This window comes from Neurospora tetrasperma, assembly GCF_000213175.1.
Source record: "Neurospora tetrasperma FGSC 2508 unplaced genomic scaffold NEUTE1scaffold_5, whole genome shotgun sequence".
NCBI lineage: Eukaryota > Fungi > Ascomycota > Sordariomycetes > Sordariales > Sordariaceae > Neurospora > Neurospora tetrasperma.
In genome coordinates this window covers 3,601,733-3,625,650 of record NW_009799103.1, presented here as the reverse complement: position 1 = coordinate 3,625,650, position 23,918 = coordinate 3,601,733, and the positions used below count along the sequence as shown (strand labels likewise).

Here is a 23,918-nt window from a genome sequence, read left to right as displayed (position 1 = left end):
CTTTCAGTGTACAAGGGAACACTACTACCTTAACAGAGCAGGGTGCCGCCTTGTGTCAAGAGATTGACTTTAGACACTGTAAGAGTATGAAAATGAAGTCTCGCGATTCGGCTTCAACCCCGAAAAAACATATAAAAAGGGCAATGTCTCAAAGTGATGGCACCTGCATTTCGTAAGCCTCAACCGTCTTTTTATCTCCCGGCATATCGAACCACATAGGGTTTGGCGCTGGCGATCATGATCACCGCTGAACAAGTATCTTCCTTACCTTCCATATTCTTAGCAGCATTCCGGGTGAGATGCGCTAAAATCGGCCCCTTTAGTGTAACATAGTAGGTACACTACATTACACTAACTTTTGCGGATGGACCCCACTGAAGGTTTGGTTAGCGCCAATGCCCCCCATGATGGTGGTCTTTGTAGTTCCTGCCGATTGCCGTAAGCTGACGACAGCATCCAATTCTGCATTCCACTTTCCCTTCTGCGTTGCAGTCGTGTAACCTAACGGATAGTGATTACCTCCTGCCAACAGAATGAGCGGCACAGAGACGGGAAAAAATATGAAGATCTGCAGTGGATAGAGCCGGCCATACTACAATCCAACGGCTGAGGAAGGCAACCTGAAGGAACTATGGAAGTAGTGTATTTGGGGCTTACAATGATGAGATGACGGAGGATACCGAAGAACAAGTCGAAAGAAAAGAACAAAAGAGATTTCCCTTGATATCGGAAGACAAGTCCGGATCATTTGTTAGACGGAAAAGCAGAGACCAACACGTCAACCACAGGGCTTGAAACGAAATAACCATCGGACTTTTTTTTGGGGTCGCACAGGGGTCGGGTCCCTTCCCCGCAGCTTGTGCAGGGGCAGGTGTCAGTTGGCAGCCTGTGCCAGGTCCCTGTCCAGTACCTTGCAGGAACTAGTGTGCTAGGGATAAACAGTCCGGCAGGCAGGTGCCAAAAGCATGCCTAGAGAGAGGCCGGCTACTGTCACCACCCAGAGTGTCACCTCACCTTTCCTATTCCCATCCTTCCGTAGACGGCAGCAGGGCAGATCTTGTCCATTTCCACCATCCGGAACAAACATGCGCCAAACCTGACGATGTAATGGCTTCCCACCAGGATGAAGGGGACACCAAGGGAGCATCCCCGACCCCGGCCCCGGTCCATCAAACTTCTTTCCTTTCTTCTTTCGCCGAACACTCATGTCGTACTCCTCCTACCCTTGCTGCCTTCAAATGTTGTTTGCTCCCCTGGCTTCTCTAAGAAGCTTCTATCCCTCCCATTTAACCTTTTGTCTTTTTCTCTCCTTCATATTACACAAAGACGCTGTGTTATCGACTTGGAATATTCGATTGTTTGGACGACGTCATTTGAACTCGGCAACTTTGACAAAGACGAATCGACACGGATGGCCGGGAAATAAGACATACTTCACCAACACACGTATATCGAATCAACGCCGGCTAAAAGGCAAATGGGAGAAAAGAACCATGAAGGAAGAACCTGGCCCTTTGGTCATGGAGGTCACGGGAATCAGAATCCGAGGTTGAATCCACGAAACGGAGCATCAGATGGTGGTTGGGAGGGAGACAATGGAGGAAATCAGGATCACAACGGCGGCAACACTGGGACGACAGCCACATACAGACCAGCACCGACTGCTCAGCAGACTACGAATCCCACTGCAAACGGTCCCAACACAACACAAAGACAACAGACAAACTATCCGACACAGGCTCCAGCACCAGGGCAACCAACATATGCTCAAGGGGACAATGGCGGACAAAGAACACAACCGACTCAACCTGACCGAGGGCAACCAGCTCATACGACTATCTCGGATTCAACTCGTTCCATGACTGTCGTCCTGGGCGAAACGACGTTTGCAACCAGGTACACCGACTATGACACATTGGCAATCGACACGCATGCCCCTACTTTCTCATCAGGGCCTCTGCCGACATCAGGCGCCGGAAGTTACAACAACAACAACTTGAACTCGGCCTCAAATTACCAACAAGGCGGAGGCGCAAACGGAACGGCCAATTACCAGAGTGCAGATGGTGGGCTTGGAGGTGGTACTATAGCCGGTATCATCGGTATGTTCTCTCTCCGTTTTCCATTATCATACCAAACTGTAACTAACCCGTAAATTCCCCAGTCGGCGTTGTCCTCGTGCTCGTCATCTCCCTCGTAGCCCTCTTCTTCCATCGAAAACGCGCGCTCGCGCGCCGCGGCAACAACTCTCCCTACGGGAAACACCATCCAGAAGAAGCCAGCAGCTCTCTGCTCGATAATGGACTAGCCGCCACCGTTGGCGCCGGTGCTGCCGCTGTAGGAGCCAGGTCTGGTGGAGGACATAGACATGGACAAGCTGAAGACGCTTCCTCCTCGGCTGCGGCCGCCTTGCGCAACACACCTGCCGCTCAACAACAACAATCACCGTCAATGCAGCAGACAAACAACAACTCACAATATCTCGTCCCAGCATCATCATCATCACCATCCAGAACAGCACCTTACACTGCTCCTCGCCCTGCGCCTCCTCCACCGCCGTCCTCCTCACATTCCAGCAACTTCAGCTTATCCATGATAACCCCTCCGCCCACGCACATCAGCTCAGCATTTGCTCCTGGCGCCGTCTCGCCTATTTCTACCGTCTCGCCAGCGGTAATGGGACCACCATCACCTTTATTGTCAGATGAAGAAAAGGAGATCGGTACCCTCGGTCATCGTCGGCCCAGCATCGAAAGCGTCAGCACCTTTAGCGTGCACAGCGCCATGATGACGGCGTCGCAGATCAACTGGCCCATGCCCCCGAGCGTGGCGAGCACGAGCAGTCCGAGTGTGCCGCTGACCAAGACGCCGAGCAGGCCGGTGCCGGTGCCGGCGCCGCATTATGTCGACTTTGAGGAGCAGGGGAGGACGGTGGTGAGGATTAATCGGGAGAGTTTGACGGGGGGGATTGGGAAGGCGAGATGAATATGAAGGCAAACGGGGTGCTGGGTAGCGGGGGATGCCAAGTACAATACTCATCAGGTCTCACGAAATCGACCGTGACTTGGTGGACTTGTAGTGGGCAGTGGGGAGTGAGTGAGTGAGTGAGTGAGTGAGTGGGAGGTAGTGCCTGACGACCTGTCATGATCTTTAATGTATATCACGCCTTCTTTTGTTACACTTATGCGTGCACTCACTGATATCTCAAGGAAAACTGTATGGTACTGTACATAGTAGGAGACTTTTTTGGTCAAGATATACGAGCGTCGAGCCTATCTTGTACCTTGTATGTTTGGAATATACGTTGTAATTTCATTTTACTTTTCGATCTATTAGGGTCGTAGAACTAGAGGCGAATAGAAGGTGAAGGCATTATCATGCCCAAATACCACGCGCGATATAGCCTTTGGCCTCCTTGCCACCCACTCGACACCTACTGACACTACCTACTGATACCCCCTCCTCAAAACCCTCCCTTTATTCCGTCTCACCAAATCCCACACCATCTGCCCAAACAACCCATTCGCCCACGAAAACCACTCCCTCGTCCATTTTCGGCTATCAAAACTATTCACACTCTCATGAATCAGCCCCAACCCATCCGTACTCCCCACCAACTCCTTCAGGACCGCATAGATCTCCTCGTCGTCCGAGCTCGTCATGATTCGCACGATACTTGCCATCGGCCACGCCATCCCGGGTCCTGCGTGCGGTCCGCCAACGGCGTTGATGACTGGCCCATGCATCATGTAGGGGTTGGTGTTGGTTCCTAGGAGGTGGGAGCGGGTTCGTTGGTAGACCGGATCGGAGGAGGAATTGGAAGAGGAAGAAGAAGAAGAAAAGTAGTCGAAGAGAGGGGCGGAGAGGAGCGAGGGGAGGTTGGCGTCGTCCATTAGAGAAAAAGAGCCGTAGCCGTCTATTTCGTAGGCGTAGACTTTTTCTGTTGTTTCTGTTGAGTTGAGGGTAGGAAGAGAAATAATGGCGTGTTTCGAAATGGCCTGTCGGAGGGAAGTAGATAGAGAGGAGAGGGAGGTGGATAGATTTGCTGGAGGGGTTTTGAGCCCAGGTTGGGTACCGGAAAGGGAACTAAGTGAGGAGACGATGGAAGCGACATCCCCAGCGTACTTGGCAAACATCATATTACTCGGTATCAAAAACTGAAAAATCGTCGAGTCGTCGCTTGGTCGGAACGCACTTCTTATCAGTCCGATATCCCTCGCTACAGGATTACCCAGCCCGTCGTTAGCTAGCGTTTCGGTCGTGCGCGTCGTCATCCGCGTAAACGTATACGGACTCTCCAGTACCTGACCTTCCGGTCCATACGTAGGCGTCATCATCGCCTTGGCCGTATCCAGCACCGTCTGAACGGCCTCCAGCCACTGGAACCTGCCAAAGAAAGCCGTATCGTTCGTCGCGGCGTGGTATTGAGCAGAGATCTGCAGAAAGGAAGCCAGACTGTCCAGTTCGTATTTACACTCGAATACCTTTTCCGGGTCATAGGGCGGGTAGACGGTATCCGACGAAGCAGCAGAGTTCGTGGCGGGCGGAATCCCGGACTCGGAAGGAGGCTGGAACGAGTTACAGAAGGGTGAAGTGAGCAGGTAACGCGCTTGGAGGTTGATGACGCCCCGGTAAAGTGAGGCAAGCGAGTCGCGCGAGGAAGAGGGTGCTAAGAAGGGCAGGTAGGAAGCGAGCTGGTTGGCGCTGTCGCGTAGCCACATGGCGTTGATGTCGCCGGTGATGATAAAGGTGAGCTCCTCGGCTGAGTTGTTGGCGGCGCTGCCGTGCCATTTGATGGCGGTGTCGAGGGTGTTGGGGTATGTGTTTTCAAATAAGCGGTAGAGGTCCGGGTCGGTGATGATGGTGGACATGTTGCTGATGAAGGACTCGATCACGGAGGAGTTGAAGGTTCGGCATGAGGGAGCAGGGCGTTGGTAGGGGAGGGCATGGCGGCCGGTCGAAAAGGGTTCATGGCGCGTTTTGGCGTAGGAGGAGTAGTCGGGGCAGTACGAGGGTGGTTGGATCTGGGCTTGAACTTGGGTTTGTGGTTGCGGTGAGGATTGGCGGGTTGGAACAAAGCCCAGAATTTGGGTGATGAGGTTTGATAGGCCCTTCATCTTGGTGGTGGTGGTGGTGGTGGTGGTGGTGAATTGGGAGTGAAGCTATTCGGGGCCCGAGTTCGTCTTAGTTCCCAGCACATCCGCTCCTCTTCGGGCTGGCAAAGGGAGAGATTCTGTTCGAAGAAGACGGGCCTGGATGGTTGTACACCTCAACCATACCAGATGGTATGTTCAGTTGCAAGCTCCCTTCCTTGGAATCCCATGCAAGCAATCTAACGACGGGAGGCTTGCAGCCGGCCGATGACGATCGCGTGTCTTGCGGAGCAATAAGAAACTCCGTATCCAAGACATGCCGATCCGAGTGGTCATGCTATGCGGGGAAACCACCACATTCCAATGTTGCACGGCCATTTTCCAGGCCCAGTGTTACCGTATGCACGTTGCGGGGAGACGACTGAAAGTGAGGGGTGTTGTCGTTTGGTGTTTTTGGCAAGCTACACTACTGTAAGGGAAGAAACGATGGATGGCAGTATCGTGACATGTTGCACGGTGGTGAAGCGGTGGGGTTCATGACTTAGATGGATTGAGATAGGGAGTACGTGCGCTAGTATCCGATTTGTTAGTGTAAAGGCTATAGCATGGCGAAATTACTAACAAAAGACATAAGCCACCACCTGCAACCTAACCTGTCAAAACATGCTACAGATGTTGATTCCGAAGTGCAAGATAACAATTCATTGCTCATCTGTTCCGAGTCTCGTGAAGAAGACACCACTTGAACCCCTCTTGTTATGACTACATAGTCATCTTCAAAGGTATCACAAGAACGGGAAGTCCCAATCACTGCTCAGAAAACGGCCCAACCCTCTCCACAATCTCCGGCATCCTCCCTTCCCCCACCTTCTTGAACACATCCTCATCCAACGACAACAACCTCCCTTCCGTAGCCGTCTTCTTCCTCGCCATCTCCCTCCTAATCCCATGATGAACCGCATCCAGCACATTTCCCACCAACTTCCTCGGCCTGTATCTCGGCTCCGTGCCCTCCTGATACACCCCCGTCTTGACCAAAATCGAATACCACTCCGTCCCCTCCCTCCCGCTCTTTTCATCCATGGCATTCGTCCCCTTGATATCACTCTCCGGCGTATCTCCCACAAAATACACCGTCCTCACAGCCGGCGCCTGGGATCGCCCGTGTAAAGTCCCAAGCCCAAGCCCATGCTTCTCCGCCCGCCACTGCCTCAACAAGCGCTCAGCAAACTCAAACGTGCCCACCTGCGGCTTCCCAAACGCATGTGTAACCAACTTCTTCCCGCCCGTCGTCTCCTCAAACACCGTCTCCACCATCTTGCGCAGCGCACCCATTCCCAACCGCACGTGTTCGTGCGCCGCCGACCACACCACATCACTATGCGAGAAATAGATCGGCGGGCCCTCATCAAACGTTTCCGACCGCGTCTCCAGCCTGCCGCCGCGCGACTGCGCAATGTCCAAGATAATCTGTAAATCCGACGCCCAATCACGACTATCGGCAAAGACAAAGACAGCGGAAATGACGATGTCGCTTAATTTTCTTACTTCCGGGCGGCGGCGGCGGCGGCGGCTGGACAAAAGGTCGCGCGAGGCAGCGTGTTCGGCGGGCGTGAGGCGGCGAAAGGGAGCGGTGCTGGCGTTGGCTTTGAGAATGTCGCCGGGCGTGATGACGTCGTGGAACCCGTAGGATTCAGCGACTAGTCGGCACGTTTCGCCTTCGCCGCCTACGACGAGGACGGGGCAATCGCGGTAGCGAGAGGAAAGCTCGCGCATGGGCGTGTGGCCGCAGATGAATTGGCCTTCGGAGACGGTCATGTCGAGTTGGCGCGAGAGGTCGGCGCACCGCTCGGATTCGAATTTGCCGCCGCCGTTGGTGAGGAAGATGTAAGGTCTGGATGTAGTTTCGTTAGTTACCTCTACGTGCCTAGGTACGGTACATATGGGGTAAGAAGCGAAGGGGGGGGGGGGGGGGGGGGGTGTTGGAAACTTGCGTACACTTTGATACCGTACTCATTTTCACCGTTGAGTACCTTCATCGCCTCAGTAGCTTCCGGGATCGGCTTCCCGCCCCGCACCAAGACGCCGTCGATGTCAAAGGCAAATGCAAAGTTGTCTGCCACGTTGTCGCTGTCCGGGTCCAACATGGGGGTGAAGGGAGTGGCATCATCATCCCCGTCCTCGCTCCCGAGAGGAGATGGCTCCTCGGAAGTGAGAGAGTCGCTTGAGGACAAAGAGGGTGAGGCTATGGGGCTTTCGTCCTCGTGCTCATGTCCTGGCTTATGCTCTTGCTCAAAGTCCAGCTTCGTAAGCCGGTTTCGAGCAGTGTCAAACTCTTCAGCGAAACTGCTGGCAGAGATCTGACGGGCGGGCATACCCGGTCTCTGAGGTGCGAGTGAACAAGACATTATGAGCTGGGCTGTTTTCAAGTTGTGTACGGATGGCAGGGGGTAAAGAAGAGAGGGATGGAACCGATGTCTTGCATGAAGCTGTCCTCGGAAGAAGATTAGAGTTGAACAAGACAGGTATTGCTTTCCGCCACCAACTAGTGAAAGTGGTGAGTGTAAAAGACAGGAAGGACAATGATGATGGAGAGGTGAGCTGGTCGACTACATCAGATCTGACAAATCGATAGTTGTGTGGGCCGTCCCTTTTTATACACTTTCCGGACCCTACATCAGCTGCTGTCAGCAGTTAACCAGCCGTCTTCCCAAGAAGCAAAGGAGGGAGGTAAGAGGTCAAAAGTGGAGTATTCTCCATTGTTCCCATGCATGAAACAGCTTCAATAACACATGGTTTTGGTGGATACACGGTAGGTCTGGGGAAAATGGAGAAACTGCATGAGGCGACAGTAGGGCTCAGGGAATCGAGCAAATAGAAACAAAGAGTGATGCTGCTTGCCCCGTTGTTCCTGGCTCCATAGTCGTCAAAATCTTCCCCCAGTACGCTTCACCACTATCTGTTCGCTATCATGGAGGAATATTGAGAATCTCCATTGATTTCCCCAGGGACCGAATCCGTAACCATGTGGCTGTGTTAAGGGACTGTCCGCCGGCCGTAGCCTGTGCCCCGGTGTAAGACTCGAATATCAATCCCACTGAATCAGTCTTGCATAGCGGATAGATAAGGTCCCCAGTCTAGGCAACTAGTATCAAACTAGTAATACTCTGTCGACTTGAGGAAGTTTTGTTTCTTGGAACCTCAAAGACAGCTTATTTTGGGCTTGAATGTCGGAGGCGATTTCCCGTTCAAGCATATGTTAGAGACGGCTTGATGCCAGAGAACAAAAAGGAAGGGAAAACATGTTGCTGATCAGCACAGCGCCAACAAATCGGGCACTTGTGCGTGTTGTTAACTGTCGGATCCCAGATTGTGATCGGGTCCCAACGGTTATCGAGCGAACGAAAAAAGGCCCCCACTTGGCCGGTATTGTTGGATACTGTCTGTGGTTTGACGACGGTGAACATATCTTGACCGATCCGAGATGAAAGACTGGATGTGAAAGACAATTATTATGCGGATAATGTGTGATAAGTCAATGATAAGTCAGCCAGATACGGGTAGAGGCTGACATAAGAAGATAGATGTGAGGGGCGATCGGTTGCACAGAGAATCCGGAAATCCTAGATATCAAAACCCATTGGGTGAAGACGGATCGCCTTATCCGTGTTGGTGGCCTGATGGCTTTTGGGGGTCCAGGAGAAAAGTCATCAAATGCATCCCGAGCAGTCGCATATTCGCCATGAAGTTTGACGTGCTCGTTCCTGGTTTCCCACATGCCTTGCCATCCTATCCTTTATCCTCTGACAATGCTTACACTACACACATTCTCCTCGGACGACGGACGCAATGCCGATCCCCAATGACGTCAACATCGGACCAACAGCTGAGTTGATATACCTGATATGGAGGGTATACCAGAATTATGTCGAAGTGTCAGAGCTGTGAATAGGGTCGAGTGACAACCACGGCGGAAATAATCACATAAAAGGAGGCGAAAAAAAAGAAACAGACAAAGCATATTAGACACAGGGACCCGCTTCGCCGGACCAAAGACATCGGAGAGCAGTCACACCCGGCCGATGATCTTGGTCGCCTTGGGACGCCATGTCCGTGACCGGCCACACTCCCCATCCAATCCAATCCGGTTCCCGTCCGTCAGGTCCGTCAGTCACACTTCGGTCTCGGCGCCGGTTGCATGACTCGGAGCTATTGAAAACATGCGCACCCGGAGGCGGTGACGGCCTTGATATCGGAGGCTCACCCACCCTGCCAATGCAGTTATCAACGCCACAGGGTCCTGCTTGGCTGAAAGGGCAATGAGAATCGCGGACCAGTGTGAATTGGATTTGTAAACATAAAATGTGAAATGTATCTGGGACACATCTGACAAGTATCCTGACAAGCTCTACAAGCCAACACCATCGGATGTTATCAGTCCATTCATCGCCAGTGGTTCGGGCAACTCGGCCACAGTCGCTAGTGTAAGTGATCAGAGAATGGACCGGTCGACTGGACCCAAAAGGACTTGATTGGAATATCCCCCAAATACCACCTGTTCGGTGCCCGTCCATGGATTCATTGCATTGTCGTCAACAAAGGATTTGGATAAGTTTTGGCCGGGGACATTGTTACCTTGACCTGGCTTGCCTGTCAAGCAGGTAAGCAAACAGGCGTAGTACAAAAGCCGCTCTTACGCACATCCGTTCGAGGGAGACCGAGATGTCCTCGCCATTTCGGGGTGCGGTGGCATGATTGCTTCCATTATGAAGGAAGGGAGGAAAGGAAGACAAGACTCGGGTGAAATCAAAACAACCGCTGCCGGTCTGGCGACCTCATCGTTCGAACATGTCTGCCATTAAGTCATCCGTCTTCCTGCCCTCCCACGCACCGCACCACGTGAGCCAATTCAGCCACTCCCCGACCCAAACACAAAAGTCCCCCAAGCCGAACTAGCAACCCACCCGCCCTCTTCTACCGCCCTATCCCTCTCCTCTCTCTCCGCCCTCGCCTCTTCCGCACTCTTGTTCCAGAAAGTCCAACTAGCTCCTGCCCCTGTCGTCGTCACCTCAGCTCTGTCCACGCGCAACCAGCCCTGCCGGCCTGCTGTTACCGCGACCTGGGCTGCCGCGGGGTGGTTGTTACTGCTGGTAGTACTAGCAGTAGTGGTGTTGCCAGTGCTGCCTCCAATAACTATAGTGCCCCACCATTCGCGTTCCCGACTTTTATGCGGGGCGTAGAGCATGTACTCCTCCATCCCGACTAGGTACGTATGCAGAGGAGGGACAGGAGCATTAGTGGCGCGGCGAGGAGGAGGAGGACGGAGGATGTGGACGTGGTCGAGGTCGGACGGGTCGAGGCGATGGGTACTAGGGGTACTGGTACCAGTAGAGGTAGAGCAGAACGGAGTCGTCGTCGCAAGTAGTCGCAACGGATCAAATCGACCGTCAAAGTCAAGGATAGCGACAGTCTTGCGGTGCGGAGGGGCGATCAAGGTCGCGACTAAGAGGTAGAGCAGTTCATGATGGCGGCCGGAGATGGAGAGGGTGGCGGTGGATGTGGCGCGGAAATGGCGCTGGATTAGCTCGTTGAGGAAGGGGATGGGGAAGTGTCTCGGTTCTGGTTTGTTGGATGTGGTTGTGGGCGCGATCACCAGCTTTTGGGAGGAGTTGTGGTCGGTGTCGGTGTCCTCATGGGTGGCAGCATGGTCATTGAAGTCGGAGTTGGCGAGGGTTGTGAAGTTTGTGCGAAGCGATGTTAGGAGCTATTATGGTGATGCGGTAAGGATCGTTAGCCATTATGGAATTGGTGATCGACGAAAGAGAAAAGAAGTGGAAGTTGGGAAGAATGGAAACCGCGTCGTCCGGACAGCCGCGCGCGAGCTACTTTAACCATGTATCAGCGATAAGGACCAAAAAGGTGGAAGACGGGAATTACGTGATGGCATCTCTCCTCCATGGAGTTCTCTCCAACAACCCAAACAACGAAAACCATTGACACCAGTGAGCCCCGCGCGCAAACAGCTGAACAAAAGCGTAGAATCCAGGGATACGACGATCGATCATCAATCAGCTAGAGCATACCTTACCTCTTCGAGACTCCCCTCCTCAATCTCGTTCAACATCCGCGCCCCAACAACCGAAGCGACAGCAGCCCTCTGCATTGCGGATTCGCGGGTTCTCTTCCTCAACAATTGTTTTCCGAGTCGCGTCGCATCGTCCAAACCTTAGAACCCCTCCTTCGACGACACCACAGACAAACAGACAAAATGACGCCGCCGTGTCAAAGCTTCAAAGCAAAGGCTTTGCCCACCCACATACAAGTCGGCCCCGATCAGCGTGTTCGCAAGACGGAAGACGGTGGTCGACGACGAATCGATCTGCTTCGGGATTGCGAGCTCTTTGGTCTGTTGCAGTATGACTGCCAGGTACGCGACCCGGAGTTGAGGGAGAGCCAGATTGAGTGTTGGCCGGTGCAGCGCTTGTTTCGCAGGTATGTTTTTTTGGGGGGGAAATTCCCTTTGTCGCATTTTAAGAAGAAAAGGAAAAGGAAAAAGAAACGTTGACATTGATGTGGGGGGCACCAAAACATCTAGATGCCAGGACAAAAATGGGCCTTTTACGGTCGAGACAACGGCTTGGGAGGGCACCGCGGCTGCGGCTGCGGCAGAAACGACATCGTCATCGTCATCGTTAGCAACGGCAACAGCAGCCAAAGCGACATCGGCCAGCAACAAAAGCTCATTGGCCGAGCAGGAGCAGCAGATCGATCATCGCACATGGGGCAGGGAGGACGACAAGGAGGATAGATGGTGGAACAGAAAGTGATGTCTTATTCTAATACCCATCCTTTTACAATTTTAGTCTTGTGTCCAACGGGGAGAATCCCGTTCTTGATCTCCAGTTGCTTTGCATTGCATCATCCCGTCGTGTCCCGTCTATAAACTAACCGGCCACCATCTGGCCTATATAAATCGTCCTCATATCACAAGGCAGAAGAGAAAGTAAGGAAGACGTGTCGGTCGGGCTGACTCGATTGCCGATGTTTGTCTATCCGTCTTCGTCTGTAGATATACAACATGCAATTCTTCTTTCTTCCTTCCCCCCTCTTCCTCCTCCTCAGGTATCGCTCCAAGTATTGCGTTACTTCTTCATCTCCGCGATCGATCGAGGTCGTCTTCGTTCTTCATCATCGGTTGCCCAGTCCGTGATTCGATTTAGGCGCCCATGCGGGCAGCGCGCTCCTCCTCGAGCTTCTTGTAGTAGTTGTCACGAGCGTTGGTGCGGGGCATGTGGTAGCCGTACCTGCGGGTGGTGGAAGGGGTTAGATATCGCGAGTCAAGCCATGGGAGGGAGATTGTTCGAGTTCGTCTTCGGTTCGGGTCGCGTGCAAACTAAAGTCAAGTATTCATCGAGGAAATGTCGTACCAGTAGGCGTTGGCCATAACGAAGCCGGCACCTGAAAAAGTAAGAAAACAAAGGGTCAGCTTAACGGGAACTTGTGATAAATAAAGGTAAAGAACAACGAAGGAGGTAGCTTCCGGGAAGTCGGTATGGCGGGGTGACAGCACGAGAGACCGTGGGCAATCCTAGGTAACTGGCGCGCGTAGCCAATTCACGGCCCACCGGCCGGCCGAAGCTCGACCTAGCTCTTGTGCTCTTCCCGTCGCCGTGTCCCGCCTCCCGTCTTCGCCCTATTTCAGAAACCACCTCTTTGTCATTCAGAAATTCCAAACTCACCAAGGGCAATGCCAATGTCGAGGATGAGGCCCCGGCGGAGCATCTGCAAACCCAAACAGTCAGCCCCTAGTCCTCCTGTATTCCAGTCCAGCTTGTCCCGATCGCTGGTGGCATTGCGCAATTCCGTCATCCATCGTCGCGAACAGCCATTGGATCGTCCTCCTTGCGCGGGCTTCGGAAATCACGTACACCGGTAATGGGTCTGACAGCGGTGGCGGCCATTTTGACGAAAAGGGTTGGTTCCGGTTGGGTGGTTGCGAAAAAGGGCGGATCGTAGCGAAGGGTGCGCGGTTTGACGGCTTGGAACTCTCTTCTCTCAAAATGGAGCTTCAAGATTGTCCCGAATGGATGACCTGAGGTTTCGCTGCACGGGAGCTGCAAGCTTCATATCACGTGATGACGCAGCTGCTGAACGGAAGCTTGCGAGCGCCGGCAACTGCGGGTTTTCGGCAAATCTTGGATCACGGACCGTTCCCTTCGTATGTAGTGGGCTTACGTAAGGCTGGGGAGCTGCTCCAAGCTTATCGATAAGGTGACAGCCTTTCCAGTTGCGATGACGTTCATGTTTCTCTACAGATGCGGACGGCAAGATGCACGAGGTTGAGTGTTGTCATGTCTTTCTAACATTATACGCTCTCTTCAGGTCTCAGTATCCTTTTGTTATGAAGCTTCAACCACAAAGCATCCTTCAGAATTGGTGTTCCTGCGCACCATTACCTTCCGTGTCCGCTATGGATGATCTTCGACTATGTATACGCCTGCTCATTCTGAGAGTTGGAGGTCGCTAGTATGGCCAATCATGAACGGAAAACGGATTTCGAAATAGTGTCACCCTGTGTCGGTGTTCATATCTAAATCTTTCCAGACCTTCAAAGTTCGTTTTCTTGCATCTGATGTTGGGGCTGAAACTTGTGAAACATCTGGTCATTTCAAGTTCCAAATGGCGGTGTTGCTCAGGAACAGATTTGTGTCGAAGATGGGATCGAAATTCGAACCAGAGATCGATACAGTCCGGTAGAATTCAACACCGATGAATGAGCGGGACACTCCAAAGCTGTATCGTCGTCAGGACTGTGGCGGCTTCGTAATTGTTGTCTGGAGTCACCTGGTGAAACAGTCGTTGTTGACGTTGTCAGTCAAATTCGCAAATTCTCTTTGGTGATATTGTCTCGGGCAGGTGCTTCAAGACCCAAGTGACAAGAAACGAAGAATAGCAGAGCATGGAGACTCGTAATCCATCCCCGTCAGCCCGAGTTTTTATCGTATTGTGGTAGACTTGGTTCCTTTCCAGGCTTCGCCGTTTTCTTCATGGTTATGTTTGGTTATCAATCCGATTGCGTGGCCAGTCCGCCTGATGTTGAGGGTGCTTGCAAGACTTATACATAAAGAGTACTGCAGGGTGGTATATACCGTGACACTTCGTTGTGGTCAGTGCATCACTCCGCAAAGTCGCACAGTTTCCGGGCCTTTGATTTTCAAGACAGTTCATCACTTCGTTTCCATCCTCTACCTATTTCTTCGTAATCCCAAATTTATGAAAACAACAACGACTCACAAAACCCATCGCTTCCCATGAGACCCAAAGTCGAACACCGATTTGATCTGCGAGGGCATTGATCAAGATGGGGCAAACTGCTTCTCCTGTTTCTTTCTGTAACAGTTAATGTCTTGCCAGGTGCAAGCAGCCCCGTCAGTCACCAAAAAGAGCAAACACGTCAATGCACTCGATCAGGGCTCGGGGGGTAGAAGCGCCGTTGAAGACTTTGTGGCGCCGGATGTTAAAAAGCCACGGTCTTCTTGCGTACATCTTGATCTGACCGTACAATTGAGGTCAAGATCAAGGTCGTCGGGGCGTTGTTCTCCTTCGGGGCTCTCGGGGGGCACACGGGGCCTACGCGGCACGGAAGGGAAAGGGTTCGTCCCGGGGCAGCCCAGACCGACCTGAACCCTGGGCGTTACAGGCGTGTGATGACGGGCGCTCATGAGAAGTTGAGAACTGTGGGGGCGGGGATGAGGCTTTCCCCGCAACGGTCAAGCGCTGTTAATCATGAAACATGGCTACTACAGAAGAGCGTCCGGCCCCGCCGTTACATGTAGCGCTCTCCCGCTCTTGCCGCTCTCTGAAGCGCTGGGCTTGTGGGCTCTGTGAGGAAAATTGGCGTCGGACGGTGAACTACGGGACGGGAAAGCTTCTCGACGATCGCCAAGCTCAGGGAAGCAATTCGTCGCTTGCAGCCGCCAGTAATATCTTGTGCTGGAGGTCTTTTTGTAGCTCATTGCAGAACGTATCGTCACATACAACTACTGTTGGACAAAGAATAGCCGCGAACCCATTGACAGACAACCAGGAATCGTGTTGTTGAAGGTCAGATGATGTTGCAAAACCCATCCTTGCGTGGATCGTCTGGTACACATGTGATGAAGGGAGGACACTATCGGCATGAGTCGGAGAGGTATTAATTTGAAGAAGGTTCAATTCGGACTGTATTGACGAGTACACCAAACATCACGATGCGCATCCTGCACGACAACTAGGTATTATTCCCATCGTGGTGGATGCGGAGCGACTGACGATCTGAAATGGTTAGAGTACCACTTTCCGATCACTCCCATTCTCAGTTTCTCATCCTTGCAAAGTAATAAATAAACCGGTGATTTCACATATGTAGTACTGTACGGAACAGCCCTTCAGCCGCTCCAGATATGGCCAAAACCCGGTCTATAGCACGCGTCTAAAAGTGGTACAGTACTACAGGTCAGCCTTAGATGAGCCATCAATTCAAAGATAGATCTTTGCTACCACGCTGTGATGTAATGGCTGCCATTTCCGCTACAAAAATGTCAATATGTCAGCTGCATCGTCAATTCCAGGGACTTGAGATGAACTCCATCCGCAAAGTAATCAATTCGTCGGCCGTGGTTCAAAGCGTCGCTAACGTCCGTGTATCCACTTTCAAAGTCTTGGCAGGGGTTTGCTACAGAACTGCAGGGATATCCTGCCCTTGGACCCGCACTTTTGTGTGGAGAGGGGCTGAGAAAGATTGAGAGGAATGACAAGCCGCCCGTCTTCTCTCCCGCCTCAACATCCTCTCTGTCGGTTCATTCTGCAAAAGTAGGTAACGTTCTGTATGGCACCCTTCCGTCCCCTTCACTTGCTGTCACGCACCAGGCATGACTGCTGCTGTCTTCTTCCGTTGTAATCTGCTAGGCATCTGGCTTCCCATCCCTGATCGGCACACATGAGCGGGAACATTCCAAGGTCTGTCCAGATGTGACATTCAGATTAGTATGTGCGCCTTCCTTGGGCATACCGCTTGGAACATACAGTAGCGGTACCTTACTTATTTTGCGCATCACCTAAGGTAGGTACATTACTTGTACGGGGAACTGAAATGTTTGGATCGGACCCGAGCAATAGGCTTTAGTTGCCGTGATATCCCAGAAATGGCAGGAGTGGCCAGGGTGGATATGAACCAGGCGTGTACACGTCAGGTAGCCCTGTCAGTCGACGAAGTGAACTCCCGCCCGCGAATTCGAGACGGAAGCCACGAGGAGAAGGACCCCATCCTTCCTTACCTAAAGTAGGTACAGTATTTCATTTTCCCTTGTCGATATTGTTGAGCTTGGCTCTCTCTTATTATTTGCGCCTTCCCCTCCCTCTCCATACCAAGTTGTCATTCCTCTCTTTTTTTTTTTTTTTTTTGTTCGTGATGGCAATCTGACCGAGTGAGCGATTGCATCTGTCTCTGGTGACTTACATAGTATCGGCACCGACAACGCCCGAGAATTTCCGTTCTTTTTCTTATCACGAAGTACGCTCGGCGATATCACAAGCTACACCTTCCATTCCTTCATCTATTCATTCATTCAACCTTCACTTCGTAGTCGCTCTCTACAGCACCTGATCTCCGATACTGCCGGTGGTGTTCGGACGGGTCCTCCCTCTTCAATAGCTCACGATTCCTATCTTCAAAGATTGTACATTCCTTCACGACTCACGTCATTTCATCTATATCTCTCGTCGCGTTTCTCTCCAATTACGCCCTGGTTTCCGTTTCAGCTTGAAGGCATCAACAAGGAATTTCGAGGGTCTTGGCTCAGACAACGTCGTCACCAATTTCACCTCAGACCGTCTTAGGAGAGACACGCTACAGCACGGTCGCCACCACCGCGTGTTGCTTCCATCTTCATCAGGACTTCATAACGTCTTGCGCCAAACCGTTTTCAACTTACACCACTTTCACTTTTCCCTTCGACTTCAACCACATCGATAGATAGCCATGTTGGTCATCAAGTCTCTGGCGCTGCTCGCCGCAGCTGTTCTGGTGACTGGACAGTCCATTGACAGTCTGCCCACGTGTGCTGTAAGTGCTCTCACCCTTAGCTCACCCTATCACCTAATATTCAAGAGACGCGATATCCATGTATAAACATGACAGCGCGACTGTCATCACTTTCTGCTCTTCAGTGTCTGAAGCCTGACTGACCGTTCTATATAGCAAAACTGCTACTACTCTTCTCGTGATGGATTTGCGCAGTGTACTGGTGCTGATCAGGGTAGCATGGCGTGCCTTTGCCCCAAGACCGATTTCTTCAGCGCCATTCATGACTGTGCGAGTCAGGCTTGCCAGGCTGAGTACGGCGCGGACGCCAATGGGTACGCTGATTCTGCTGTAACCGCAGCCCAGGCTGTGTGTGCAAGTGAGTTGAAACAGAACCTGGAACCGTAGAGGAAACAGCTTGAATAGATGCAACTGACATGGTTCAATAGCCGCGACGGCTTCTGCTGGCGCACCACCCGCAACATCAGTGGCTCCCGCAAACTCCGATGCTGCGGCACCGCCGGCGAGTACTACGGTACCCGGATCTAGTGCTGCTGCCTCTGCGGTGCCTTCTGCAGCGCCTACTTCTGTCCCGACGGATGCTGCGCCGGCCCCATCAACAGTAAGCTAGTAGACGACCTTTTACATCTTACATCAACAAGAAATACTAACCTTTAAACCAGGGTGCCGCTTCCACTACTGAGGGCTCCGCATCAGCAACATCAACTGGTGCCGGCGCGATCGCCCCCGTGCCTACTGAGGGCTCCGGCACCACTTCCGCTTCTTCCCCGGCGCCAACCTCTGACGGCAATGGCGAGGATGATCATGCCGCTGGTGGACTCTCGTCAGGTGCTAAAGCCGGCATTGGTGCAGGCATCGGAGTGGGAGCCCTGGTCTTGCTTATCGCCGTCGCCCTTGTGCTTTTCCGCAAGCGCAGCACGACGAAGGACCACATCAAGATCGCCGATCCTGTGGCGGGTGGGGGCAATTTTGGAAGCGATCCGTACAACCACAACAATTTCTCGAAAGTCACAAGCCACGGCGGCATGACCATGATGAGCGAGAACGAGTTGGAGTTGAAGACTCATAGGTACGAGGACATGGTGCCTAGAGCGCAGCCAAGGAACATGGTGTAAACTTGCACTGGTAGTGCTCAAGTGATGTATGGGAAGAGAAATGATGAACAAAATAAAGAAAGACTGGAAGCAAAATCAAAAAGAACACAAGACCACAGCGAGCGCAGGCGACCAAAGATTAGGGGCATATGTAGCTGGACTTTGTATGACCAAAGTCTTGGGCGATTTGTAGACGGGTGTCGACACATCGATGGACATGTTGCTTGGGTTCTAGCTTGAGATTTCTCTGTATATATTTGGCGGACTCCCTGCAATGAACATGATTATCCTGATAACTTGCGGGACATCTTGCAGTTGGTCGCAAGCAAGCTATTTGAATTTCGACATGGGTCAAGTGACTGAGTAAGTGGAAAACCAAGAACCAATACATGTCGGCGCCACTGGCAGTCACAGTCGGGACACGAAGGACAGTCTTCGACGTTAAGCTCCTGGTAGGGCGCCAGAGTGGCTTGCGTGGTCTACCTACCTAGGTAGCCATCGGGTAAGTGTACCAGGTTCCGTCATGACCCATGGGTCGGTGCAGTCGAGTGGCTTTCTTGGTATATTGCAATCTATTTTACAAAATGACAGGGTACCGTAAACGAAAAGAACGAGGGGAAGAAGGGCTGGCTGGAGGCCTCCGCCGTCTTCTTCTTCTTTCATTCGCTTAAGCATTGCCTGTCTGCCTGCCTGTTATTCGTACACATTTACACACAACACATCGCTGCTTCTTCCCACCATCACCATCATGTGATTGTATCCCCTCCCCTCCCCTCCCATCAGCCACACCTTCATTCTTTTTCCTTGATATGGGGACATCGATGGGTGGGACATGGGCCACTGCATTTAGCGAAAGTGAGTGGAAAGGAAGGAGAAGTGCTGTCTGTAATCGATCCATGGATTTCTTGTTCTTCTGCTACCCATTGCACTGCATTGCACTGCACTGCACTGCACTGCACTGCACTGTACTGTACTGTACTGCACTGCAACTGCAACTACCAAAAGGCAGCGGCAGGGAAGCCGCCACCGACACATACATAAGGTACTCAGTCCCGGGCTGTGAGGTGGGAGTGGGGTGTGTACACTTGGATGGGACGGCACAGGACGACGGGAGGGGACGGGGACGGAGCCACTGCAGCGAGGCTTTTACCAAGAGTAAAATTGGCGCTGGGAAGTAACGGGACGGTCGGGAAGGTGAACCCAGGGACCCTGGCGAAGCTTCTTGGCGACGCGTTCTTGGTGTTCGCGGATGCGCGTCTTTTCTTCCTTGAGGACGACGGTCATGGCTTTATTGGAAGGGGGGTGTTAGTTGTCTATTATTGAGGATGGGAGGGGGAGGGAAAAATTAATGGAAGGAGGGGGGAAAAGGTCGGACTCACTCGTAGTAGGTTTGTTCATCTTAAACACCCTGCCTCTGGCACGATAATCGAGCTCAACACCTCTGATGAAACCCTTGTTGACAAAAGTCTCGGCAACGTAGATGCGCGTCGGGTCGCGGATCTCCAGGTACTTGCCGTCCTTGGTCTGGATCTTGACGGGCTCCGCGCCAGTCTCCTTCTGAGCGGCGGCGGCGGCCTTGCCCAAGCCCATACCGCGCGTGACAATGGCTTTGGCCTCGGCCCTAAGCAGCTCCGTCTTGACCTCCTTGGCCATCTTCTTCTTGCTGAACTGCATCTGCACCAGGGCCTCCGACACCGTCTTGCCGCGGATCTGGCGCGACAGGTGCACCAGCTTCTTGACCGAGGTCGGCAAGTAGCCCGTCTTGTACACCAACTTGCGCTCGGTGCGGGCGATGCGCTCCGCCTTGGGCTCGACGCTCCACGGGTCCGTGCCGCGCTGCAGCTTGCGGATCACCATCTTGCGCTCCCACCGCACGCGCGAGCGCGGGTCCGGGTCGACGACGCGCACCAGGTGGTCCTTCTTCAGCGAGATGCCCGTCGGCGTCTGGTCCTTGGCGTGCGCGGCGGCAAGCTTCTTCTCGGCGCTGGCGGTCGCCCAGTCCTTGTGCTTGTCCTGCTCGGCGGCCAGTTCGGATGAAGGGGTGGTGTCGGCGAAGATGGAGTCGCCTTCGAGACGGCCGCGGACGCGCTCAAAGATCTCTTCCTGCGTGGGCTTCCGGGTGCGAGCGAGCTCGCTCTGCTTGAGCTCCTCCTTGACCTTGTTACGCTCTTCCACCTTTTGCTTGCCCCAGCCGAAGAGACTCCATTGTTGGGAGGGGGTGGTGTGGATGGATCGGGTGTTGATGGAGAGGGACTGGAGGGCCGGGACGAGGGCGTTGGCGGAGGAGGGGGCTGTAGATGTTGCGCGGCAGCAAGCCGGAATGTTAGTCTTTCTGAATTTACTTTGGATTTTTTGGGACTCGGCGGCGACGACAACGATGACGACGACAACGACGATATTGTAAGAGGAAATGCGATGATGGGGGAGGAGGGGTGGTGGTGGCTAACCGCTCTTCAGGAGCCGCCTGGACGGCACATTGAGACTCATGGTGCCGGTGTGGATGGCATTGGCAATCGGGGCCTCTCTCTCTCTCTCCAAACAGAAAGACTGGACGGAGCTCGGATCGGGGGACGCGACGAACGACGGACGGGCTGGACGGTAGTGGTCGGCCGGACTGGGACTCGCTGCAGCGAGAAAGTGGGACAAAATTCTCGACGGCAAGTTCCGCTTTCCGCGTTTCTGCGGCCAAGCAACGAGCGGCCTCTGCCCGAAGAACGGCAAACAGCGCTTGCAGGGCAGGGCAGCAGTGAAGGGAAGCCCCACTAATAAGGCCCAGAAGGTCCAACCCCAAGTCTTGGCAATTGTGTTGTTGAACTTCAACTCGACAACTTCCAACTTCCACTTTGATGGGACTTGGTGTCTGCCCCAGACCTCTCATCAATGAACCTTCCCTACATATCACCATATGGACCATGGTTTCTTCTCATTATAGAAATTACAGTACCTTCTCCAATGCTTTTCTTCTTTTCCGCAAGAGATGTCAGAAAACGTCATGGTTTTGCGCGAGCTTTTCTCCCTCGAGATGCATTGTCATGATCACAGCTATTCTGGGACACTCTACCGTCAATCACTCAAGAGGTAGTTTTGTAACATCACCGGGTCATGGAGCTTAATTCGGTATCACTACTTTCTGTTATTGTGATCTCTCGGGAAGTTGCTCCTCTTCACAAGTCCGACTTCTCTTTCCCTTGAGCACAAGCAGTTCCTCCATCTTCACGGTCTTATTGTCTCATGCTACTCTTCTCAAGGAAACATGGGATTACCACGGAAAGTGCCCGGTCTCCTCTACTCATATCCAGGGACAGGACGGGCAGTTGTCAAAGGCAATGTGGTGTGCATTGCTCTTTACAGCCTCAACAGGATCATGTGGAAAACAGCATCTGGCAGTCGCTCCTCTAAAGTGATGTGTCGCCGCGCAAATCCTTCCTCACGTTCTCAAGTTTATTTATTGAACAACTGCTCTTTTTGTCATCCCGTTTCCTCGCCTTCTCGTAATCTTCAGTCAGTTCTTTGGATCCGGCGTGGACTTTGAAAGTGTTACATTTACATTCTTTTCTTCCCCATCCCCATCTCCGTTTATCGTTTGGAACCCATCCATACTTATTCGATTCGCCATCACTATCAGCCTTCTTGGCCACTTTAACACATCCAACATGGCTCCGACGTCCACAGACGAATGGCGAATGGAAACACGGGCGGTAAGGGATCTCTTACTCCGAACAGACCTCCGAATTACACGCTGTCAACACAGATGCTAATAATAATCGTGATCAGGCAAGCTCCCCCGCGCCGCCATATCTCCCTCCGTACGCCCCGGTCGGTGGAATACCCACTATGGATGCTCGCGATATTATCCCCTGCAGTCTCTTTTTTATACTCTTCGGTATGGGTGCCGCTATACACATGACCGTGTTCCAACGCAACAAACGCCGCGACCACAAGTTCATTTTTAACATGCCACTCTTTGTCCTTTGTGCGGCCCGGGCCATCGCAATCTCGATGCGTATTGCCTGGGCATCACAGCCGGATAACCCTCACCTTGAGATTGCTGCCACTGTTTTTCTCCTTCTGGGCGGCGTGATTATCATCATTGTGAATCTCTTCTTCGCACAACGCCTCCTCCGCGCGATTGAGCCACGCTTGGGCTAGAACCCACATGTGAGCAAGGCCCACAAGATCATCATCGGAAGCATTCTCACTTCCCTGATTATCATCATCGCCACAACGGTGCATTACTTCTATACCCTTAACGCCGACATACGCCAGGGTGAGCGTATCTTGCTGCTCATTATGAGCACTTGGCTAACCATCTTGGCCTTTCTCCCAATTGTCATCATTGGATACCTCCTGTGGTGCGTTGTCAGGCCGGTTTTTTTCCCCGCCGCTGAAGCATATCGGGTTCCGTTTGAGGATTTTGGAGAAGGACCGCTGTCAACCAAGACCTTGCTGTTGCTGTTCACTTCGTGCCTGAATTGTCTGGGCGCCGGCTTCAAACTTGGAACAAACTTTGATGCACGTCCAATCGACCACCCAACTTGGTACCACAGCCGCGCCGCCTTCTACGTCTTCAACTTCACCATCGAAACTATCATCGTGTACGCTTACTTCCTTTTCCGAATTGACAAGATCTTTTGGGTACCAAACGGGGCCAAGGGGCCAGGCGAGTATGACCCAAGGCCGAACGCGGTAAGGCCGAACGTGGCAAGGCCAAGGAATGAAGAGAACCCAGAACCCGCAGGCGAAAGGATAGAATTGCAAAATCGTGGAGAGCAAGAAGGTGGCCGCGCGCCTGTGCGTGCAGCGGACCGTGATGCGGAGCGTGAAGCCGAAGACCAACCAGCTGTACCAGCACCCGATGCTCCTGGTACTCCCAAGCCACCCGAGCACGTTCTATCTTCTACTTTCCTCGCGGGATCATCCACTTCGGTGCCTCAGTCCTCCACGTCTGAGGGCGGGGCGCAGGCTTCATCCTCTGGGATCAGACCACCGCCACCTTCATTTACATATTCCGGAGCCAACAGTACTTCTGGAGCTTTATCCAGACCAGCGCAGCCGTCTTCTTCGTTTGTAAATGAGAGAGGTACGGGTGCTGCGACCGCCGGGACGGTTGGTAATACTGGCAACAACTATGCAACCAGTGGATGGACAGGACCGTCGCATCTTCGAGAAGGTAAGTTCAGCCCATCCCGTGGCCTGATCGTGAGGCAAGCTAATGAGAAAGCTAATAAATCAGAGTGAAGAACCCAGCGACGTAATAGAAGGTGAAGGAGATGGCAGAAGTGATTCTTCGATCCAACCGAGTGTTAGACCAGGTGAGCTGAGCTTGCATTCACTTTCTACATTCTTCTCTTCCGTTGTTCCCCAGGCGTCTCTGTTTGGTTTCACACACTACACACATCCGTTTCAGCGTGGCATCTATCTCGGCGTTTCCCCCTCTGTTCTCCCCGCTTCGCCAGTTACAACCTCTCCTGTGGTTTCAAGCGGCTTATCTGTTTCCTCTTTTATTTTCCAGGAAGTGTTTTCAGTCGACATGCATATGCTGAAGATGCCGTTCAGCCAGCAGCGTATACTCCACTGACAACCGATACTCCACCGACGCTGAACATCTAACATCACCGGAGCAGCCACCCTGGTTCGGAGACTTTCTGA

At 52.8% G+C, this 23,918-nt stretch overlaps 8 protein-coding genes across 8 annotated transcripts; 3 read left to right on the top strand and 5 right to left on the bottom strand.

Moving 5' to 3' along the window:
• Nucleotides 1-1,107: 1,107 nt before the first annotated feature.
• On the top strand, nucleotides 1,108-2,985 carry NEUTE1DRAFT_47892 (uncharacterized protein; the record flags this gene model as incomplete). The annotated part of the gene is made up of 4 exons (XM_009854511.1): nucleotides 1,108-1,164; nucleotides 1,327-1,333; nucleotides 1,428-2,102; nucleotides 2,165-2,985. The coding sequence occupies 4 exons, from the start codon at nucleotides 1,108-1,110 to the stop codon at nucleotides 2,983-2,985; spliced, it is 1,560 nt and encodes a 519-aa protein (XP_009852813.1).
• Nucleotides 2,986-3,297: 312 nt separating this feature from the next.
• NEUTE1DRAFT_148325 (uncharacterized protein) lies at nucleotides 3,298-5,117 on the bottom strand (the record flags this gene model as incomplete). The annotated part of the gene is made up of 1 exon (XM_009855397.1): nucleotides 3,298-5,117. The coding sequence occupies one exon, from the start codon at nucleotides 5,115-5,117 to the stop codon at nucleotides 3,447-3,449; it is 1,671 nt and encodes a 556-aa protein (XP_009853699.1).
• A 783-nt stretch (nucleotides 5,118-5,900) lies between these two features.
• Nucleotides 5,901-7,631, bottom strand: NEUTE1DRAFT_131546 (uncharacterized protein; the record flags this gene model as incomplete). Its single annotated transcript, XM_009855396.1, has 2 exons — nucleotides 5,901-6,987; nucleotides 7,092-7,631. 2 exons carry the CDS (start codon nucleotides 7,499-7,501, stop codon nucleotides 5,901-5,903), a joined length of 1,497 nt encoding a protein of 498 aa, XP_009853698.1.
• Nucleotides 7,632-10,002: 2,371 nt separating this feature from the next.
• Nucleotides 10,003-11,256, bottom strand: NEUTE1DRAFT_148323 (uncharacterized protein; the record flags this gene model as incomplete). Its single annotated transcript, XM_009855395.1, has 2 exons — nucleotides 10,003-10,857; nucleotides 11,182-11,256. 2 exons carry the CDS (start codon nucleotides 11,254-11,256, stop codon nucleotides 10,003-10,005), a joined length of 930 nt encoding a protein of 309 aa, XP_009853697.1.
• Nucleotides 11,257-11,367: 111 nt separating this feature from the next.
• On the bottom strand, nucleotides 11,368-13,146 carry NEUTE1DRAFT_95878 (uncharacterized protein; the record flags this gene model as incomplete). Its single annotated transcript, XM_009855394.1, has 5 exons — nucleotides 11,368-11,585; nucleotides 11,689-12,397; nucleotides 12,521-12,551; nucleotides 12,833-12,875; nucleotides 13,022-13,146. The coding sequence occupies 4 exons, from the start codon at nucleotides 13,052-13,054 to the stop codon at nucleotides 12,310-12,312; spliced, it is 195 nt and encodes a 64-aa protein (XP_009853696.1).
• A 3,762-nt stretch (nucleotides 13,147-16,908) lies between these two features.
• NEUTE1DRAFT_124237 (uncharacterized protein) lies at nucleotides 16,909-18,531 on the top strand (the record flags this gene model as incomplete). The annotated part of the gene is made up of 4 exons (XM_009855393.1): nucleotides 16,909-17,196; nucleotides 17,332-17,533; nucleotides 17,604-17,776; nucleotides 17,838-18,531. The coding sequence occupies 4 exons, from the start codon at nucleotides 17,113-17,115 to the stop codon at nucleotides 18,288-18,290; spliced, it is 912 nt and encodes a 303-aa protein (XP_009853695.1).
• Nucleotides 18,532-18,813: 282 nt separating this feature from the next.
• NEUTE1DRAFT_67987 (uncharacterized protein) lies at nucleotides 18,814-20,826 on the bottom strand (the record flags this gene model as incomplete). Its single annotated transcript, XM_009855392.1, has 3 exons — nucleotides 18,814-19,555; nucleotides 19,649-20,560; nucleotides 20,717-20,826. The coding sequence occupies 3 exons, from the start codon at nucleotides 20,754-20,756 to the stop codon at nucleotides 19,416-19,418; spliced, it is 1,092 nt and encodes a 363-aa protein (XP_009853694.1).
• A 1,733-nt stretch (nucleotides 20,827-22,559) lies between these two features.
• Nucleotides 22,560-23,507, top strand: NEUTE1DRAFT_124235 (uncharacterized protein; the record flags this gene model as incomplete). Its single annotated transcript, XM_009855391.1, has 2 exons — nucleotides 22,560-22,621; nucleotides 22,817-23,507. 2 exons carry the CDS (start codon nucleotides 22,560-22,562, stop codon nucleotides 23,505-23,507), a joined length of 753 nt encoding a protein of 250 aa, XP_009853693.1.
• Nucleotides 23,508-23,918: the final 411 nt, after the last annotated feature.